General features: G+C 50.8%; 1 protein-coding gene across 3 annotated transcripts in view; it reads right to left on the reverse strand.

Annotated features, from left to right (window-relative positions):
- Positions 1–22,233, reverse strand: part of FGD3 (FYVE, RhoGEF and PH domain containing 3) — a 46,213-nt gene that overhangs the window by 5,617 nt on the left and 18,363 nt on the right. The window contains exons 6-17 of one of the 3 annotated variants that reach the window (XM_070045773.1): positions 18,498–18,587; positions 17,653–17,789; positions 15,898–16,054; positions 14,336–14,474; positions 13,705–13,763; positions 10,797–10,943; positions 10,360–10,452; positions 9,074–9,153; positions 7,692–7,722; positions 6,660–6,767; positions 5,540–5,602; positions 5,111–5,299 (exon numbers count right to left, since the gene is read on the reverse strand). In XM_070045773.1, the coding sequence (XP_069901874.1) occupies positions 5,111–5,299; positions 5,540–5,602; positions 6,660–6,767; positions 7,692–7,722; positions 9,074–9,153; positions 10,360–10,452; positions 10,797–10,943; positions 13,705–13,763; positions 14,336–14,474; positions 15,898–16,054; positions 17,653–17,789; positions 18,498–18,587 (1,293 nt within the window). The remainder of the gene's footprint in view (positions 1–5,110; positions 5,300–5,539; positions 5,603–6,659; positions 6,768–7,691; positions 7,723–9,073; positions 9,154–10,359; positions 10,453–10,796; positions 10,944–13,704; positions 13,764–14,335; positions 14,475–15,897; positions 16,055–17,652; positions 17,790–18,497; positions 18,588–22,233) is intronic. The other 2 variants (XM_070045774.1, XM_070045775.1) reach the window with 2 other exon arrangements.

Here is a 22,233-nt window from a genome sequence, read left to right on the forward strand (position 1 = left end):
TAACTGGTGTCCTTATAAGAAGAGGAGATTAGGACATGGTCACACACAGAGGCAAGACTATGTGAGGACACAGGGAGAAGATGGCTATCTACATGCCAAGGAGAGAGGTCTGTGAACAAAAAAAGAACACAGAGTGCCACTCATCATCCAGTTATATAAGGGTTAAGATGCACCCACTGCAGTCACCCACGACAGTGCACCCGGGAGGGAATTCAGGATGAAAAAAACAAGATGAGGCATTCTGTGTGTTGGAGAAACAGGCCCCAAGATAGAGGCACATCTCAGAAAGAATTTCAGTGACCCCAGATTCTTGCATCTTCCCATGCAGAGAAAATCACTTAAAAGTATTAACTTAAGATATCTGTTCTTTGTGATATAGCAGGAATCTTTTACCAAAATGTATGCTTGACTACATGTATTTCCTAGCCAAAAAATTCGTACATATACTGGCTCCTCCCCTCCCTCTTACAAGCAGTTCCTCAGAGCTGTCTCCCAGGCTATAGTCCTCAGTAAGATCCTGAGTAAAACTTAAACCCAACTCTAAGTTGAGTGTTTTTCTTTAAGTCGACAGGCCTCAGGAGAAACCAGCCCTACCAACACCTTGATCCTGGACTTCCAGCCTTCAGAACTGTTAGAGAATAAGTGTCTGTGGTACTTTGTTAAGTAGCCTGAGCACACTAATTCTGGCCTGTGCTTCCAAGCTCTGCTGCCTCTGCTCATAGACCCCAGTGCTGGCCCCCTGGTACGAGGAGCCCTGGGACCAGCTGGTGCCTCTGAGGGTGATAGGGACGCTCGCTCTACCCAAGACCCCATCACCCTCCTCCTCCATCTCATGACCCCTGACCCCATGGACACTGGGTGTAAGAAAACCTTGGGCCCCCTCTCAGTTTATTCCATGCAGCTCAGGACCACAGAGCCCTGTGGGTGGAAAATGGGTGGCACAGACCCGACAAGCAATACTGACGCTCCCCACAGCCACATGCCTTACTGGAGGCCACCCCTGTCACCCGGCCTTGGCTGCCAGCCACACTCTAGCCCTGAGGCACATCTGTCTGCCCCACTCAGGGCTCCTTCCCTTGAAACCATCTCTCAGGACTGCTGGGGCTCAGACATGAGAAGAGAGAGGAGGGGCCATCCCTGGGTCTGCTGTGGCCCAGGAGCCTCAGCCCTCTACCAACCTTCATGGTGACCCTGCCATGCCTGTTTTCCAGGTGAGGACACCAAGGGCACTTGAGGTGGGAGTGGTCAGTGGCAGGTGGCTGGATCCGCGTCTTGCCTTCAAGCACTTACATGTGCTGCAGAACCTGGGCTCTCCAGACCCTGCGAACAGCGCTGCACAACTGCTGAGAACACAGGGAGGCCACGGGGGCTACTGGGGCATCCCTGAGGGGCAGGGCTGCCCACAAGATGGAGGAGAGGCTGTAGCGGGTCAGGGGTATGTGGCCAAGAGCTCAGGTGCTGAAGGTCAGCAGGGACCCCGTCCTGGCCAGAGGGACCAGAGAGCAGTTCCTAGAGACGGGCATCTTGGGGCTGGGGCTTGGAAGAGCGACCCATCCTGGCTTCCTTTTTTTAGGCTGCAGTTCGGTGATCAGACAGGGTCTGAGTACCAGCTTTCTTGGCTGGGTACCAGCTTCCTCGGTGCTGAAGACCGTAAGCCACCATGGCCCATGCTTGATGCGGCTCCCCCAGGCAGTTCCCGACACCGAGGGCTGGTGACCAGGTGGCTGAGGTGAGCCCACCTGCATCATTGAGGACAGGTCTTCCTGGCCAACCATACTTCCTTTTTGGATGAGGATATAGAATAAGTCCACCAAAGGGAGGGGCTCAGATTTTCTTTTTGGATGTGGAGACATTGGAAAGGCCTGGGCCAAGTCTAACCAGGGAGGTGTGGCACCATGGCTTCCCTAGTAACAGCCAAGCGACTTCACCCAAAGCGCTCCAAATGCACAAGCGTGGCCCTGGGAGGTCTGTGCCGAGGGCCTGTTTTACTCAACGTCTTCTCTTCAGCAGATTCACTTACAAAGCAGGGAAGCAGGAGGAAAATTCAGGGAAGAATTGGGTCCCAAACAGTGGCCCTGCCAACCAGCGTCAGAAGATGGAGCCACAGTTATCATCGGTCCTAAAGGGTGTGGACATAGGCCCGGGTCTTAGGCCTGGCCCTGTGGTGGGTGCAGCCCAGGCCCTCTGCCCTTCACAGGCAGCCCTGTCCTGGGCTTGGGGTGGAAGGGCGGCACTAAGTTTGTGCATGCTGAACGACGGGTGGCAGGGATGGGGCCTTTCACGACATCGTGGAAGGGTCCATATGTTGCCATGGTGGCTCTGGAGCCCAGGGAGGCCTTGACAGTTCTGTGCTTCCGTGAAGAGAGACGCAACTTTTGCAGAACGGGGAAGTCTTTGTATTCTGCAAGACTCCCTTGCAAAACTTCCTGGTTTGGGTTTAGCTTTTCTTAGGAAAGAGGGCCTAGTGGGAACTGTGTGTCTGAGGACACCACCAGGAAATCAAATGAGCACACCAAGAGTGAGTTTACATTTCCTCTCCAAAAGCTTACATCTGGCATGTTGTAGCAAAGATCACTCTTTCTAGTGCCAGAATTAAAACCCACTTTGGGGTACTTTCCACAAATATCCACTGAGCACATCTCGGACTCGCCCTGTATGGCAGGAGCTTCACGGAGCTGCCCTCCTGGGTCCACCAAAACCTGTGCTCATCAGAAACACAAATGAGAAAAACCATGGCCGGGCCATCTGTGCTGGGGCCGGAGCTGCAAGTCTGTTGCTGACGAGCGTTTGTCTGTTGTAGGGCCTGGGCCTGGCTTGGGGTGGATAAAGGGACTGGGACAAGGAGACCTGAACTTGAATTGTGATCCCAAGCATTTGGCAAGTCAATGGTGCTGCAGAGCCCTTGGAAGGCTGAGCCCCTGTGTAGAAGAAGGTGGGGTGGCCCGCATATCCACTGGCTGGGCGTCGCCATCGACGTGCAGCAAGTCTGCAGCCTGGCCTGGGCAGACCCCTGGACCGCGCTGAGGCCCTGAGCCTCAGGGGCTCTCAGCTACCTTTTCACCTGTCAAAGGAGTTGGGCAACTAATCGGAGGGGCACCCGAGTGGCCAACAGACACCTGACACAGCTCCTCTCTCTCTTCTCCCCACCCAAGGGAAGGTGAGGGCAGAGGGGGAGGAGTTGCCCAAGGCCTCATGTCAGGACCCACTCCACGTGTTAAAACATTAAACATGGGACCTTCAGGTCCCTTCCAGCTAGAACATTCTCCGATGGGCACTGCCCGTCGTGTGTGCCAGCCCCACCTCCTGCTCCTCTGTCTCTGCCTGGGCACTGGATCTTCCTCAGCCCTGTCTCCCTGACCACACAGCCCACAGCCACTTCTACTTTACCCCGCATCCACGGACTGAGGCCTGCCCATGGACTCACCCTACAAAGAGTGGGGGTTGCTCACGGCCCTTGATGCCTTCCGGCATGCCCCAGGCCAAGGGTCGGATAGCAGAGGGCCCTGCAGGGGGTCCAGCTCAGCTCCCCTGCAGAGACAGGGAGAAGCAGTGCTTCATGCAAAGGGCCATCATGGAGGTTGTCAGAGACCCTGGCCAAGGGACCCTGGAGCTGATTGGAAAGCTGAAGAGTCCCCATGTGTCATTCTTCTCTGGGCAGTTAGTTACACAGATGAAGCTTGAGTGTGCAAGCTGCTTTTCATGATGTTCCTAGACGTTCCAGAAAGGAGCCCAATAGCACACGGCCAGCCTCACACGCACAGTTTGGTGATTCAGAAAGCTGATGGTGGGTTGCTTCATGTGAGAAACACTTGTCAGTGACTCTGGGGTCAGCTGCGAGGGCTTCACAGATGAGGCCTTGGGGCACAGCAGGCATAATTGAGGCATTCTGCACAGAGGGGATAGCAGGTGCAAAGGCCCTGGAACATGGCCAGGTGAGGTAGGCCAGGGCATGGTGGGGGAGGGTGGGCTGAAAGGAAGGCAGGGCCAGACAGAGCCACAATGCAGGAAGCCCCTCAGGGAGTTTGAGGGGCTGTGACAAGACCATCTCTCCCCTGCTGGTAATGCTGCTTTCAGATTTCCTGACTGAGTTCAAACAAATTAGCACAGGCTCCCTCTGGTTCTCTCAGTGCCACCCTGTGGCAGCAGTAGCACTCAAATAAGGGGGTTCCCTCCTCTCACTTGGTCCCTGAAGCCCATCATGCCCTAGAAATGCTCCATCCCTCCATGGGAGCCCAAAAACTCCTCAAGGTTTTCCCAGTGCCTGGCAGTCAGAGACACATCGGGTCAGGGGTCGTGTGGTGACCTGGCAAAGCTTCTGCTCTTGTAACAGAGCAGGGGACTGGAGCATCTGAGCACACCTGTTCTGGGGCCTCAGCTGGGGCCCAATGCTACCCAGCAGCATGGATTGTGTGGGAGGAGGGGACTAGTTTTCTTACTAAAAATCTAAGCCAGGACAGGGACATTTACTCCCCGTGAGGAGCTAGACATCCGTCCCTCCCTCTGCTGCTGTCCCAGGAAAGTCAAGTCCCACCACAAGGCCTTTGAGGCAAAGGCCAGGTCTCCTCACCTATCAAGCCCGTTTCCTGTTCCTAAAATGGGTTGACCCTAACAGGTGCCAACCCAGAATGGCTGTGATGACCAGCAGGGTGGCCCTCGTAGCCAGAAAAGAAGGAGCTCTGCAAGTTGGTGCGAAATTCAGGCAGACTTTGCTGTCCAACTGGGGAGCACCTGCCACCAAGGGAGTGCTGGCCCAGATGAGGGATGTGAGAAAGAGAAGTCAGGGGGAGGGAAGGAGAGGCAGGCCCAGTGGAGAGAATGTGGGGGCTGGACCAACCTACCCATGGAAGAAGTTCCGCTTTAGGAGCAAAGCCCCTGTTAGGGGTCAGGCTGGGGCTCAGGCCTCCACTCATTCCTTCTGAGCCTGGAAAACTGAGGGATAGGGCAAAGCGAAGATGCCCAGGAGAATCCCCTCTCAGGATGCAGGGTACAGCACCTCCTTGGTAGTCTAGGCTTATAACTGTCATCAGACTTCACGACTATTAGGCCCAGTGGTTAATAATGATGCTTCCCTGTACTGGATACTCACTGCATGCGAGGCACACATATTTACCCTGTTACTAATCTCCCAAACTGACAGAGCAGGAGAGACTCCTGCATAGTCCCGGGGCCTGGCCCTGTCGGGGTGGGGACATGCACACAGGCTATCTGACCCTGGACCACGCCTTCTCCGCCCACATTGACTGAGCCTCCTGAGGGCCAGGTACCGCCTTGATTCACATTTCATCCAGGCATATTTTACCTGTGGTAAAGAGCACAAGTCTTCAGAAGAACTCAGCTGTGTAACCTTCACCCACCCAAGGAAATGGACATTTGGGTCCCAGCGGGCTTGCCCCAGCCCTCCACCAACAGGCCCCAGAGGCCATCACTGTGAGGACCCAGGTCACATGGAAGGGGGAGGCTAAACCCTTACCCTCAGGTCACCCTGGTCTGACCCCACCTTCCACCTCCCGCCCCTGTCAAAGCTGGGGGGGTCACTCACCCCTGCAGCACCCCCTCCACCAGTGGGTACCGCTGCAGGCACCTCTGGGTTGGAGCTCACCATCTGGAGGGGACAAGACAGCTGGCATGAGCAGAGGTCTGTGGCCACATGCTGACATCCAAGGCAGTGCTGGAATGCCACCATTCCTTCTGTCTGGTCACAGGGTCAGGAGGAAGACTGTCGGGGCCTGGTGTTTGCTGTGACTTTGGGAATCTGTCCTCCCTGGCCTGAAGGCATCTCAGAAGAGTTATCATTTCCCAGCTGGGGTGGAGGGCGGTGGGCAGGTATGAACCTCCTTGAGGCCCACCAGGCCTAACCAGCTGCATCACACCATGTGAGGTGGCCCTGGCCTCTAGCTGTCCTCAGGCATCTGTGGAGAGCTCGGTGCCCTGCCTTCTACAGTCAGGCTCTGTCTCTGCACCAACTTTAACGGCAGGTATGGGGTGGGGTGGGGGGTTCTGTTTCCAGGTCACCTCTTTTCAAGGTAGGGGACAGTACTTTCCCTGCCCGGGGACAGCACAAAGTTTTCTTCTAAAATAGTCCAGAAAGCAGACAAAATGGAGATTTGATGCAAATATTAAATGGATAATGAGGTGGCCTGTGGCCCACAGACCAGTGAGACCACAGGGAGGGCCACCCCGGCCTGGTGTCTGGGACTCAGGGCTGCTCAACCAGGCTGGGCTGGGTATCTCTTAGCTTCAGGGATGTCCCTGAGGCATGGAGTGAGGGACCCTCACTGTGAAGTCATGTTTGGTTGTACCTAGACAGAGGGGATGGCCAAGGCCTAGGGTGGACCCATCTGGCCCTGGGGGGGGATCCTGCTTCCTGGCTCCCCCCAGGCCTGGGGACAGCTTCGCATGGGGAGCAAGCTACCCCTGCTGACAAGATCACAGCCCCTAGGTGCATGTGATAGGACAATGCCCTCATGTAGCAGCTGTATCCAGGCCTGTCCTTCCCTCCCTCCTGTCCAAGCACTGACCATCCCAGCTATAAGGTACAGGCGTCCCCACATGGATGCCCAATAAAGGTGGGCATGAGGAGAGCATGGGGACTAGCTTCCCCCCCAAGCACCAGTCCTTGTGCAAAGGGCCTGGGTTGCCCCAGGGACACTGGCACTCACAGGCGGGTCTGGAGTGAGAGAGGAATCCTCATCCTGGCCGAAGGAGCCACTGAAGGCCTTGAAAGTCTGGCTGTTCTGCTTGTGCTTCTCAATGGTGGCCTCAATGACCTGAAACAAAACCATAGAGAACAAGGGCCCTCAGAGAGCATTCCAGGAGGGTGAGGACAAGGGTCCTGTGGTCATTGCGTTCTCCCCTGACCAACAGCCTCACATGTCCTCTGAGATGAGGAAACAAGGCTCAGGGATGTGATCAGTGACTGACCGGGTCCCCACTCCAATCTCCATGGCTCCCAGTTCCACCCCACATGCAGTTCTCCAAGCCAAGGGCAGATGCTCTTGGAACATTTTATATGGATTCAAGGCCATGTTTCCACTTCCTGCAACAGCATTCCAAATCTAATATCTGTTTGAATTTCCTTTTTCTCTTCTCACTCAGATTTCTGTCTTATGAATTTTGGGAGCCACTAATGGTGGCTAACCATCACTAATGGTTAGCGTTTGGCCTGGTGGTGGTCTGCCAACCCCGGTCACTGCCTTGGCCTCTGCTCTGATGTGGCCCTCCTGACCTGTGTCCCTACCATGGCTGGTTCTGAGCTGAGCCTGCTCTGGCTGCCCCAGGACACTGCCTGGCCTGTCTTTGGAAGCACAGGCTCCGTTCTGGAAGTCAAGCTGCTCGTCCTGCAAGACCCACCTCTCCTGCCAGCCATGGAGAGAAAGGACAACACGGACCTACCTTGGAGCTGCCAGACAGTGGAGATCCTCCCCAGGATGAGGGCACCTCCCTGCATGTCCACCTCCAGGCCTTTATGTTTATTTGTTTACTGGGGAGCCCCAAATAAGAGAATGGATTCAAAGGTTTGTGGAGTCTGAAGGTGCTTATAAACTTGGTCACCCCATCACTTCAAGGTGGATAGATGGGTGGGTAATACCTGGGGGGGACACGGGGCCATCCCATCCCTTGCTCCAACATGAAATGGCCATACCACTCAAGAATTTGGTCATTGGGTTACTTTAAAACTTTAGGAGCTTCACCTGAATCCATTCTTTCTTTTCCTCTTCTGTCCTATAAAAGCCAAAAGAGTATTTTATTCATTTAGTCTTGGATACTGACTCTAAACCACCTGATTCCTCTCAGCCCTGAAGTACATGCCTGTGCTGCTCACTGCCTGGAAGTGCAACTCACGGCTTGGGAGAGTGGCCCCAAAGGCTCTGGAACACTGTGGCCAGTATCCCCAGGTGCAGTCAGGCGAGGTCAATTGTGGCCAGGTGGAGTTAAGTGTGGCCTTGTGGGTGCAGGTAGGGTCAGGTGTGGCCAGATGAAGTCAGATGTGGCTAGATGTGGTAAGCTTGGTATGCAGAGCCCTCTGCAGTGGATGTAAACCAACACTTCGGTGGGCCACAATGGGTCATTGCAAAGATCTCACGTCATTGGCGGAAGTGAGAGATGGGCTCTCCCAAGCCCCGCCACAAGTCATGCACCATCTTACAGGGTAGTGTGACAACAGCCACCAAAATTTAAAGTGGACATGCTACCCTTTGGCCAGCAATTTTACTTCAGGAATCTACCAGATGGACGTAACGACACATATGTACAAAACTTGGTTCATGGACACTGCTTGCAGCACCATTTGCGACAGCAAGACCCCAGAGGACCTAGGTGCCCGTCAATGGGAACCAGCCAACGATCATACTGGAAAATTATGCTGCTTTAGAAAATGGTGCTCATATATGGGATGATTTCTGATAAATTAAATGAAAAAAGCAAGATGCAGAACAGACTAGATAGAAAATGGTCATCTGTGCTTTAAAAAATAGATACAGGGCTTCCCTGGTGGCACAGTGGTTAACAATCCACCTGCCAATGCAGGAGACAAGGGTTCGAGCCCTGGTCTGGGAAGATCCCACATGCCGTGGAGCAGCTAAGCCCACGCGCCACAACTACTGAGCCTGCATTCTAGAGCCCGCGTGCCACAACTACTGAAGCCCATGCGCCCTAGAGCCCGTGCTCTGCAACAAGAGAAGCCACCGCAATGAGAAGCCTGCGCACCACAACGAAGAGTAGCCCTTGCTCGCTGCAACTAGAGAAAGCCTGCGCACAGCAACAAAGACCCAACACAGCCAAAAATAAATAAATAAAATTAAAAATAGATACATATGTATGGGGACAGAAATTCCGGAAGGATACTTCAGAGATGGTTAAGAATGTCTGCTGGGGGTGGGGAACAGGGGGTGGGCAGAGGCTTAATTTTCATTGACTTCCCCTTAGTACTGTTACATTTTAAACCACAGATAAGCGAGTAAAATGAACACAAACACATCGAAAGTTTATGCAGTTTAGAAAAGGAAGCCATCTGCTAAAATTTCAGGTCAAACATATTCACACAGCGGCAGACACCAAGGCAGCTGAAACCTACCGAGTTTGTAGCTCCAGGGACCTTTTCTTTCCAGTTATGATGAATGTGTAGGCTGCATTTGACTTGACGACATCCTGCACCTGAAGGCATACAACAAAGGACAAAACAAAAACAGTAGGTCACTTTTAGCAGGTCCTGAACTGTGGACTCACACTCTCAGACTTGGAGGTCTTTCCCTGAGAAGGGGGGGCAGAGGTGACCCAGTGAGTCTGCAGGGGAGTGCTCAGCTTAGGGTCATGGTTGCTGCGGGCCACTCCGTGAGTCAGTCCATGGTGGAGGGTGGACCACCGACCTGCTCAGGCAGGGCTGGGACCACTCATTCACTGTTCTTGGAACTGTGCCGGCCAAATCTGCCTGCTCTCAGGGCTTCCCAGGAAGTCAGCCCCAGTGCCTTTCCCCACAAAGGTACCCACAGGCACTCCCGACACAGGGATGGGAATCTTAGGAGAAGAGCCAGGAGGATCTCCACTACTCTGCCGGGGTTTCTGAGGCCCCATGGGCAGGTACCTTCTATCTGCAGGTGTCTGCAACAGGGAGCCTTCCCTCATCCCCTCAACACTCTACTCCCACAGCCCTTGGGAGTAGATGTGGCCCACAGGCTGGCCACTGTCAGAAGGGATTTTTTTTGCATCACTAATGCAACCCTTCACTTTTTAGAATAAAGAAATACTTTGATTTAGACAGTATTTTTGGAGTGCCCGTTAATTCAAAGCACTCTCCCACAGAAGAGGGGGACTGACTCCAGCTCCAGCAGCCCCACAGCACGAGACATCAATGGACGCAAGGAATAGGGACAGCAGGGACAACAGGTCATCTGGACCTTGGGTACAAGTGCCTGCAGAACCTCATCTGGGCTCCAAATTGGTGCAGGAGTGGAGAGAGCATGGACCAAGGACCAGGGAACAGGCAGGACGGGCACCCCATCTGCATTCACCCCAAGTTTCCCTTAGAGTCTGTAAGTGGGGCCCTTAGGGCTAACTTCACAGGGGACAGGAGATGGCCCAGGTCCTGGCATTGCCCTTCATCCTGCCAACATGAAGCCGGCAGCGCACTGGCCGGTACCCAAGTGGAGGGACAGGGGATCCTGCCCATTCAGCCCAGGATGCTAGGCCAAGGCGCCCTCAGAGATGTTCCCCCATGCCTGGGTCAGGATAGAAGTAAGGCTCAGAGAAGTAGTCAGGCAACCAGTTGCACAGCAGTGAGTACTTTGGTGGCTAAAGCGCTGTGTCCCTACACCTGCTCTGTGCTTTCTCAGGGGAACAGATCGGTGGGAGGGGCTCACCCACCTGGAGGTCGGAAATGTCCATCTTCTCCCGGACACTGAACTTCTGGCCCATGAGCCGCAGTTTGGGCACGCAGTAAAGGATCATGCTGTTGAACTGCGATAGTGACGGGCACGTATGGGGTGAGGGGCGGTTGACTCCACAGAGGAGCACCCCAAGGAGGAGGTGGGGCGTGGCTCTGGCAAGAGTGGGCAGGGCTAGGCGGGGCTGGGCTGGATGTGGGAGTGGTGAGGGCATGCTGGGGGTTGGACTGGGGGAGTGGCTTAGTGGTGGGGAGGGGCTCTGCAACTGGTTGGGCCTGGGTTGGGTGAGGGTGTGGCTGAGTGGCTGGGTAGGCCCAGGCTCTGCCGCTGGGCTGGGTGTGGCGTGGCAGGGGCGTGGTTCTGCAGCTGGGCTGGGCAGGACTGGGCAGGGCTGGGTGTGACCGGTTGGGGGCTCACCAGGAAGAGGTGGCGGTCCTGGGTCGTGCCATTCTTGGCTGATAGCTTCTGGATGTGGCCCTCCTTGATCAGCTCGTTCGCAGGGTTGACGATGTCCTCCTCCCCACCTAGTCTCTCGTATACCTCCAAGAGCTTGTGCATTTTCTCCTGAGAGAGACACGGGGCTCAGGCAGCTGCACAACCACAGGGACTGGAGGCCTGCCAGGGCTGGGGACCCAGAGGTGTGTGGAACCCTGCCCTGCAAGTGTGGTCCAGAACCAAGGAGGGACCACGATCCTGCTGACAACGGTGGGAGGGAAAACACGGGCCTTGTAGAACAGAGGTTCAACTTGCAGAGAGTAATAAATAATAACAACAGTTAGCACCACTGCTATGTGCCACACCCTGTTCTAAACACAATGTGGGTATTAATTAATTTAATTCTAGCACCGGCCTTAAGAGGCAGATGCCATTACTATCCTCAATCTATAGACAGAGAAACTGAGGCACAGAAAAATCAAGTGAGTTGCTGGAGATGTTTCAGCTAGAGAACTGGGACTGGCTCTCTTAGCCTCCACAGTGAAGGGCATTGGGTCAGAGGAGATACGTTGGGCAGCTGCAGCTTTTGCCCTGGACAGTCATCCCTTCTTGTGGTAGCCTTACCTGGTTTCCTGCTCCACCCTCAGATGGCCCAGGGCCATGATGAGACCAGACCTCTGCCTACCCGCAGGTCATCGCCCTCTGTTCTCGAGACTGGTTGTGTGGTCATATGGCCAACCCCCACCCTTGTGGTGTGAGGGGAGAGGGTAGGCAGCTCATTGCTCCAGCTCTGGGCCAAGAGGCCATAGGCCCTGACCAGGGGCTTGAGCCAAGAGTGAAGGAGTGAACTCAGCAAAAGGCAGAGCTGAGCCCACAGGAACCTTAACCCAGCAACAAGGAGCATGGATCCACCATGCTACAGCACCACTGCCCTTGGACCTGACCAATCTTAGCCTGCACTCCCTGGAAGCAGGCTGGTTTGGTAGCTCTTCTGCCTCTGGTATGGAAACAGGTGGTAGATGTGGGCATGGGAGCAGGAGGGGGAGCCAGCACGGAGAGTGAGGAAGAGCAGGCTAGGCAGGGCCAAAGGGCCTTGTGTGTACTGGGGGCTGGGCGTGCAGTGGACATGTAGGAGAGCTTATGTGTGTACCTGTGAGGCAGTGGCAGGCCAGGAGGCTTCTGGACAGGGAGTGACAAAATAAGCAACCCATAGAAAGCTCTTAGTAGAGAAGTACGGACCGGAGACCAGGGAGATTGGAGGTGGGGAGGTTGGGGTGTCGGTCCAGGTTGAGGGGATTAGGGATGGACAGGTGAAGCATGAAGAGGGTCCCATGAGCCCACATTGATAAGCCTTCCCCCACACCTGACCAGAGCCCCCTGCCGGTCACAGAGGCCTCACCAGACTTGGAGCGAGAACTGCCACACAGTGGACATGCTACGGTGGGACAGGAGTCCACCCCAAGCCCCTCAGAGATGTAGGCGCATGGGGGCTCCTCCGTGGGCTCTGTGTGAGCTCATGACCACAGAGTTCCATGAAGCAGCTCTTTCTCCTCCATTAGATTTAGTCTTGGGGAGGAAGAAAAGGGGAGATTAGATAAAAAGTATCTAGAGTGAAATGTCACCTGTTTAGGTTGCCATGGGTGCCCCACTGTGGGCCTGACCTCAGGCACATCTGGTCTGGGGCCTCCAGACCCAATCCCGGGGACAGGCAGGTAATGAGGACACAGGACGTGGACGACACATAGCAAGAGCTGCCCCAAAACAGGCGGCCCGTCTCTCATTTCTCCTTTTTGAGAGATGTGGGGTCAAAGAAATATTTCACTTTCTTTTTCCTCTCAAACAACAGCAGTGCCCATGTGAAAGTAAATAGGTCTCAGGACTGAGGCAACCAGGGCTGGGTAGGGACTGTGGTGGCCTGGAGACCCGGCCCACTTAGGGGGCACCTCGCCTCGTCCCAGGTTTTAGTGTGGGCCTGGGGTTTTCAGAGTTTTCCAGTAAAGCCAGGAATTTGGATTCTCCTGTGAAATGACCTGATCTCTAATTCTGGGCAAGGATTTAGAAATTCTTACACCATGTCCAGGCAGTGTGCAGGCCAAACAAGGGCCTCTGAAGACAGAGCCCACTGGGTCAAAAGGCATTGGTATGGGCTAGGAGGCCTCCCCATCGGCAGAGCCTATTACTTGGGGGCGTTAGATCAACAAGAGGACACCATCTCCTCCACCTTCAGGCTGTATTTGGAGGTGAGGCCTTTGGTAGGTGATTAAGTTTAGATGAGGTCATGGTCATGGGATGGGGGAGGGGTGGGGCATGATGAGATTAGAGCCCTATTAAGAGAGACACCAGAGAGCTTGCTCTCTTTTTTTGCCATGTGAGGACACAGCGAGAAGGTGGCTGTCTACAAGCCAGGAACCAAATCCGCCAGCACCTTGGTCTTGAGCTTCCAGCCTCCGGAATGGTGAGAGTAAATGTCTGCTGTTTAAGCTGTCCAGTCTACAATACTTTGTTAGAGCAGCCCCAGCTGACAGAGCTTCAGTGAGTGAATGAACGAACAAATGAATGATACTAACACCAAAAGCTAACACTAAGTTATGCCAGGTCCTGTTCTGACCACTTCACGTAGAGTGATTTAATCCCCACAACAGCCCAATGAGACAGATTCTGTCAGTGACCTCATTTTACAGATGGGGAAACTGAGGCATGGAGCTCTATATAACTTACCAGCAATCACCAAGCTAGTAAGGGACAGGCCTGTCTGGCTCTCAGTGGAGTCTCTGTCTTCCTGGGGGACAGGTGGGTGAGTATGCATGCTGACAGTACCTGGCCCACCCTGTGCCCTCCCTGCCCCAAACTACTGGTCCCTTGGGCATCTTCCAGGGTCGCCCACACTCACCATTTTCCGAATGGCAGCGTTGGAGTGGTTGGCAGCTGTGGAGATGAGCTCCAAGGACCCTGCAGGAAGAAGACAGAGTCAAGCTGCAGGGCGCCTGGTGGCTCCTCGCCCCACGAGGCTTAGTGTCAGGTTCTGCCCTGCTCCTGCCCTTTCCCACGGTTGTACCAGGCTGCTCATGAGACCTGGCCCTGGGTGTGGGGGTGAGACCCTGCAGAGGCATCCCATTTGCTGGGGGTCCGCTGGGGCTGGCATGCCACTCCCCTGTGCAGACCTTGCCCCATGCTGCCTGCCAGCTGCTGCCCATGCACCAGGAGCAGCCTTGCCAGCCCCATAAGGTCCTCCGTGAGGGCTAAGCTCTGCCAACACTTAGCAGCCCCCTCCACAGAACCATCATCCACCCCTTGCACTGCAATGGGGGCAGGGGCGGTTTTCCCTTACACTCAGACTCTCAGTCACCTCCTTGTTTAGGGGTCACTTGGAGCTCTCTCCGTCTCTCTGTCTCTGTCTCTCTCTATCTCTCTGTCTCTCTCTTTCTGTCTCTGACTCTCTGTCTCTCTCAATGTGGGTTTTCAGCAGGGGCCCCAGCTCCCACTGCCCAGGAGCCCCTCAGCCTGTGGCCGGCTTGGCTCACTCTCTGCATCCTTCCAGTCTGGGGCATCCTCTGGGAGCCTCTTCAGATAGTCCTTGAGCAGCAGCTCATAGCGGGGGACCCTCTGCACGGGCTCCAGCATATGGTGCTGCAGCGTCAGGTTTCCGCACATCTCCTGCTTCTGTGGGGGAGATAGAGGCAGTGTGGGGCACCCATGGACACACATGTTGATCCCCCAGGAGGCTGCCTGGAGTACTGTACCCAACTGACTGCAGACCACATCTTACAGCAGAGGAAACTGAAGTTTGGAGAGGTTGAACGATGGAGTAAGGAGCTGGACCCCAGGCAGGCCTGCTCTAGACCCAGCACTGGCCTTTTTATACACATCCCCATTGAAGACTGTTCTGTGGGGACAGCTGGGAGGGCCCAGACGTAAGTGAGGGGGTGAGCGTGCAAGGAGTGCAGGCAAAAGGGGAGAAGGAAACACTCTGATAGTATCAGAGCTATCCTCTCTGGGGAGGGACAGGGATGCTGAGAGATGCAGGGGGATCTAGGACCCTACGCTGAGAAATCATGGGTGACCTGATTACAGTGGGATCTGGGGAAAACACAGAAAGTTATCAAGGGGCCACCCCAAATCCGAGCCTGGCCTCCAAATCCTCAGCACAGAGGGACTCTGTGCCCATTAACCCTTCAGGGTACAGTGAGGAATGTAGGTGCACGTATGCATGTGTGAACACATGTATGTACACATATTCACGTGTGCCTATGTATTACGTGTGCACATGTATGCATGTATGTGCATGTGGCATATACTTGAAATATTTTTTAAAGAATTACTTTATTTAAAATTGGTGAATGTGGCTAATTAAAACCCCAAAATTTTGTATGGAAAACAAAATCATACATAAAGTTAAAAAATAAAACATCAGTGGAGAAAATAATTTGCAACACATTTGACAGTTAACAGCTGACATTCTTAACATATAAAAACCTCATGAATCAGTGAGAAAAAGACCAACATGGCAGTAGACAACAGCAACCAGAGGTGTGAACAGGCTGTTTGCAGAAAAAGAAAAAGAAAAGATCAATGCAACATTTTCCTAAGTGCTTCCACTAGCCATTGAGAGATGCTGTGGAGGGAGACCAGCATGTTTGGATCCAGGTCCTATTGAATAATAGTTTCTGATGACATAGATCGCACAAACTTTTTTTTTTTTTTTTGCGGTACGTGAGCCTCTCACTGTTGTGGTCTCTCCCGTTGCGGAGCACAGGCTCCGGACGCGCAGGCTCAGCGGCCATGGCTCACGGGCCCAGCCGCTCCGTGGCATGTGGGATCTTCCCGGACCGGGGCACGAACCCGTGTCCCCTGAATCGGCAGGCGGACTCTCAACCACTGCGCCACCAGGGAAGCCCCGCACAAACTTTTTGAGCCACGATTTTCTCACCCATGAAATGAGAATGATGATTTGTCCCTGGAAGTTATTTTAAGGATCAAAGCATCAATAGAGCATCTGGACACATCCCACAATTTTACTGATTTTCTCCATGTTGAAACACAAAGCCAGCACTGTGCCCGTGAAGCAGAGGTGGGACCGCCCTACCTGGATGCCTTGGACAATGTCCTTAAATACCGGTGAGCGCTGGGTCCAGGTGCTCACCAGCTCCACGGCCCGGTCAAAGTTCTTGACATATTCACCATACATCTTGAGGAATGGGGCCAGCTTCTGCAGGATGTCTCCAAGCCGGGGGTTTGTGTCCCTTTGTGGGGGAGTGAGTGAGATCGTCAGGCAAACAGCTCCACTGAAGTGCCAGGGTGAGACAGGGACTTCACCAGGGAGCTATGGGACAATGGCCTGACTCCCAGCTCTGTGTGATGGTGGGCAAACTGGTCACCTTCCCTAAGCCTTAACTTTCCTTCCCTGTATCACATGGGCTGGAAAATAGTGTGTTACCTAGAGGATCATGTAAAGTACTTCAACCATGCAGTCATAGAACGATTGCTCAAAACCAGGAGTTGTTAGTAATAATGGAATCACTTTAATGATGAGCCACAGTTATCAAAAAGAATCAAGAAAACCCCATTATACTTCTTCTGTACGAGCGAAGATTAGGAACAATGGGGCAATCTAACTCTGGCAGTGTCATGGGAAAGCAGCACTGTGTAATAATGAATGGTTTGGACAGGGATTTGGAAATAAATTTCAAGGAGCAGAAAATATATTAATAACCTTTGACCTTAGAACTGTGGGGGATTTATCCTAAAGAAATAATCAAAAAGAAGAAAAAAAGGCATATGCATAAAGTCATCCTCTGCAGCATTACTAGGAACATGCACTCAAAGGCCCACCACCTGTGAAGACGGATGGGCAAGCTGCTGGACTCTCTCACCCTTATTATACAAGGGGTGTCTGTGTGCTGACAGTCTCTCCAGGGCTTTGAGGAGAAAACTTATATCTAGCAGGTGTGCACTGCATCAGCCAGAAAGCCAATCTAGCCCTGCGCTTTAACCTCATGGCCTTGGACACAGTATAACCTGCTCTGCAGGTGGAGCATGTCTTTCTAAATATTTACGAATTGCCCTGGACCCCTGCTGAGCCTTGCAGGTGCAGGGACAACCCCCAATCAACCCCCCTGGCCTCTGTGTTCTCCCTGGCCTGGCTGCAGCTTGGAAATTACCTCTTCTCTTACCACAGAACCACACACTGGCTCAAGCCAGGCCAGTGAAGAGGGGAGACAGCAGAGACCCCAAAGCAAAGCTGCAGCAGCACCCGGAACAGAGGGGGAAGCACATAATATGGAGAATGGCAAGCTGGGGGCCATGCCTGTAATGTTTTATTATCATTTCTTACAGCTGGGCAGTCCCTCTGCTACAAATGAACGGAAGCGGCAGAGGGACAGAGGGACAGCCCTCTGGGGACACTGCTGAGGAAGAAAAACATCTCATTTTTTAAAGCAGAGGTGCAATATACACTAGGAGGGAAAATAAACCAATAAGCACTGTCTATTCACTGGTGTTTGCAGATGGCAAACCTCATTTAAATTCCACAAAGCCCTGAGCAGGTATTAAAGTCCTTTTAATTTGCAGATGAAGAAGCTAAGACACTGAGAGGGCTTGGGGTCAGGGTTGGCCCAGGACCCTACCGAAAGAGAGCCCAGGGCACTATGAGACAGGCTCCCCAGGTGTCTCCTGGCTTTTGGGCATACAAACCCCAGATTTAGAGGCTGCTTGGCAGAGAGTATTCAACAAAACCACTGCAATAGTGTCACCATGACCCTCAACCACCAAGGGCATTGGAGCCAAACTCCCTGGGAGATGCCAGCCCCTACACTTCCCAGGCACCATGAGCTGCACTTACCACTCATTCGTGATCCGTGTCTGCAGCTCAGGAAGGAGGAACTTCCCGTGGAAGCAATAGATGGAGGAGATGTTAGAGAAGATGCCTGTGGTGACTTCCGAAGGGATCCCTGCTTCCATCAGTCGGGTGCAGAAAACCTGGACACGGAGAAGCCCATGCAGTGGTCACTGAGTGTGGGTCACTGCAGATGGTTACGATCATGCTTCTGCTGCAGGTATGGGAGCTCAAGAGAGGCTGCCATTGCCTTATGTTTTCTTAGTGAACCTTCCACTTCATCAAACTGGCTCAAAGAACCTTATGGTCTTAAAGCAAGCTTACTTATGGCTAAGAATTGGGGGTGAGGCAGGGACAGTCCCCTCTAGATGGGGACAGGCCATCTTTCTTCCATCTGCCCATCAAGGGAAGTGGATGGTCCTGATTTCCTTTCTTTGCTTTGTGAGCTACAAACAGAAGAAGCACCTGTCAAAACCCAGTTTCTGTTGCAGTTTTACTTCCTGTGCTCATAAACCCTACGTTGCCAGGTGGACAGGGAGAGTGCCACCCACTTTCCCAACTATTTATGCAGAAAGATGTCCAGAGGCCATTTACATGCTCAGATAATTTAACTGCCAAGAAGAAAAAAACCCCAAGGTGACTGGATGAGACAATTGCCCCAAAGCCACAAGTTCTGAAAGCAAAAACTAAGACTTTCTGGAGGAGACTTAAATTTGTCCAAGTTTTAGTATTCATGTCAGTCATACTCCAACTGCAAGCCCTAGCCAATGCTAAGAGAGAAAGTTTGCCTCTGAAACTGTCCACTGAAACTCTGGAAGTGGACAAAGGCAGGCCCAAGCCAGGAGGGCTACCTGGTCTAGCAGGTGTAGACGCTTCACGTAGGTCTCCTCAGTATGCAGCAGCTCCTGGGCAATGTGGAGCAGCTTCTGGGGCTCAGCGCACTGTGAAGAGAAGAGCCATAGCTCACCTAGGGGAGATGAGCTTTGGGGAGGCATGATATGACAAAGGCTACCCGCTGTATGCCATGGATGACCAGGGGCCCCAAAAGACCAGAGGAGGCTGCTGGGACTGGGATGTGGGGCTCAGTTCTCGCAGATGGAATTTCCAGGGAGGTTTCTGGGGAAGACATAATAGTTTCTACCAACCCCCCCCAAACCTTCTGCAGCCCAGAGAGAACTCTATCTTCCCAGGGCTTTAACTACAAAGGAGCTGCAATAGCCACATCAAAATATATCATGGAGTGACATCAGCAAGGTGGCAGATTAGAAAGCTACAGGCCCTCCCAACAGGCACATGAAAAGATGCTCCACATTGCTAATTATTAGAGAAATACAAATCAAAACTATAATGAGGTACCACCTCACACTGGTCAGAATGGCCATCATTAGAAAGTCTACAAATAAGAAATGCTAGAGAGGGTGTGGAGAAAAGGGAAACCTTCTACACTGGGAATGTAAATTTGTGCAGCCACTATGGAGGTCCCTCAAAAAACTAAAAATAGAGTTGCTATATGATTTTGCAATCCCACTCCTAGGCATACGTTCAGACAAAACTATAATTCAAAAAGATACATGCACCCCAATGTTCATTGCAGCACTATTTACAATAGCCAAGACATGGAAACAACCTAAATGTCCATCAAAAGATTAATGGGTAAAGAAGATGCGGTACATATATACAATGGAATATTACTCAGCCATTAAAAAGAATGAAATAATGCCATTTGTAGCAACATGGGCTAGAGATTATCACACTAAGTGAAGTAAGCCAGACAGAGAAAGACCATATGATATCACTTATATGTGGAATCTAAAATATGACACAAATGAACTTATCTATGAAACAGAAACAGACTCACAGACATAGAGAACAGACCTGTGGTTGCCAAAGGGGGGGGAAGGGATGAATTGGGAGTTTGGGATAAGCAAATGCAAACTACTATATATAGAATGGATAAACAACAAGGTCCTAGTGTATAGCACAGGGAACTATATTCAATATCTTGTGATAAACCATAATGGAAAAGAATATTTTAAAAAATATATATATGTATATATATAACTGAATCACTTTGCTGTGCAGTAGAAATTAACACAGCATTGTAAATAAACTATACTTCAAGAAAATATATTAAAAAAAAAAAAAGAAAGTTATAGGCCCTCCTTCCCCCACACATGAGTTAACAATATACAAACAAGAATACCTCTGTGGAAACTTTAGAGACCAGCTGAGAAGCTACAGCTTCCAAGGCATTGTAAAACTAAGAAGAGATTCTATCAAATAGAGAATGAAAATTGGCATGTTTGGAACACTCTTTTGTGTTCCTCCCCCATGCAGCATAGCACAGCACAACTGGGAAGAACCGCCCCTCCCCCCAACTAGGGCTCCTCCCTCAGGATGGAAACAAAGGAGTGAACTGTGCATCCAAAATTTTGGCTCATCTGGAAGCTGCCTGAGGGACTGGTTTCTGTCTTGCCTGATTTGGAATGCTGTCATGACCAGCGACAGAGTTTGAAAACAGGCAAGCAGCATGTTAGAGCTGATGTTCTGCAGGCAGATGCCAGGGGAGCAAGAGATCAGAAAAATTTTTAATAGGTCTTAGAAATTCCAGCCTGATTGGCTAAGGTTTTCCCTGCACAAAGCCAGCATGCAAAGACTGGAGAGATGGTTGTTTTTCAGATGCCCAAATTCCAGCAAAAAATTACAAAGAAACAGGGAAACATAGTGTGATTAAAGGAATAAAATAAAATTCCAGAAACCAAACCTAAAGAAACATAGCCCTATGAGCTGCCTGTAAAAAATATTAAATACCTGTCATATAGATGCTCAATGAACTAAAAAAGAACACAGACAACTAAGTGAAATCAGGAAAGTGATGCATGAACAGAATATCAATAAAGAGATACAAACTATTTAAAAAAAAAGAGCCAAACAGAAACTCTAGAACTGAAAATTGCAATAACTAGACTGAAAAGTTCAAGCTAGGTCATTTGAAATCATAAATCAGAGAAACAAAAAGAAAAAACAATGAAGAAAGCAAAGAGAGCCTAAGAAACTTATGGGATACTACCCAAGGGACCAATATATGCATTTTGGGAGTCAAGTACAGCATACTTGAAGAATTAGTGGCTGAAAATGTCCCAAATATGAGGAAAGAAATGGATATATGAATTCAAGAAGCTCACAGAACTCCAAATGGGATAAATCCAAAGAACCACACTGGGACACATTATAATAAAAAAAAAGGGGGGGGTGGGAAGAACGGGATGATATATTTAAAGTGCTGAAAGAAAAATAAAACTGTCAACCAAGAATATGTATCCAGCAAAGCCATCTTTCAAAAATGAAGAAGATGATACCAAAACCAGATAAACATATCACAAAAAAAAGAAAATTACAGGCCAATATCACTGACAAACATACATGCAAAAATCCTCAACTAAATACTAGCAAACCGAATCTAACAACACATTAAAAAGATCATACACCATGATCAAATGGGATTTATCCCAGGGATGCAAGGATTCTTCAATATACACAAATCAATTAATGTGATACACATATTAACAAATTGAAGAATAAAAACCATATGATCACCTCAACAGATGCAGAAAAAGCTTTTGACAAAATTCAACACCCATTTATGATAAAAACTCTCCAGAAAGTGGGCATAGAGGGAACCTACCTCAACATAATAAAGACCATATATGACAAATGTACAGCAAATGTTATTCTTAATGGTGAAAAACTGAAAGCATTTCCTCTAAAATCAGGAACAAGACAAGGGTGCCCACCCTCACCAACATTATTAAACATAGTTTTGGAAGTCCTAGCCATGGCAATCAGAGAAGAAAAAGAAATAAAAGGAATCCCAATTGGTAAAGAAGAAGTAAAACTGTCACTGTTTGCAGATGACATGATACTATACACAGAAAATCTTAAAGATGCCACCAGAAAATTACTAGACCTAATCAATGAATTTGATAAAGTTGCAGGATACAAAATTAATTCACAGAAATCTCTTGCATTCCTATACACTAACAATGAAAGATCAGAAAGAGAAACTAAGGAAACAATCCCATTTATCATTGCAACAAAAAGAATAAAATACCTAGGAAAAAACCTACCTAAGGAGGTAAAAGACCTGTACATAGAAAACGATAAGATACTGGTGAAAGAAATCAAAGATGACACAAAAAGATGGAGAGATATACCATGTTCTCGGATTGAAAGAATCCACACTGTGAAAATGACTATACTACCCAAAGCAATCTACAGATTCAATGCAATCCCTATCAAATTACCAAGGGCATTTTTCACAAATTTTACAATTTGTTTGGAAACCCAAAAGACCTCAAATAGAAAAAGCAATCTTGAGAAACAAAATTGGAGCTGAAGGAATCAGGCTCCCTGACTTCAGACTATACTACAAAGCTACAGTAATAAAAACAGATGGTACTGGCACAAAAACAGAAATATAGATCAATGGAACAGGGTCAAAAGCCCAGAGATAAACCCATGCACCTATGGTCACCTAATCTATGACAAAGGGGGCCAGAATATACAATGGAGCAAAGATAGCCTCTT

Source organism: Globicephala melas, chromosome 6, assembly GCF_963455315.2.
Source record: "Globicephala melas chromosome 6, mGloMel1.2, whole genome shotgun sequence".
Classification (NCBI taxonomy): Eukaryota; Metazoa; Chordata; class Mammalia; order Artiodactyla; family Delphinidae; genus Globicephala; species Globicephala melas.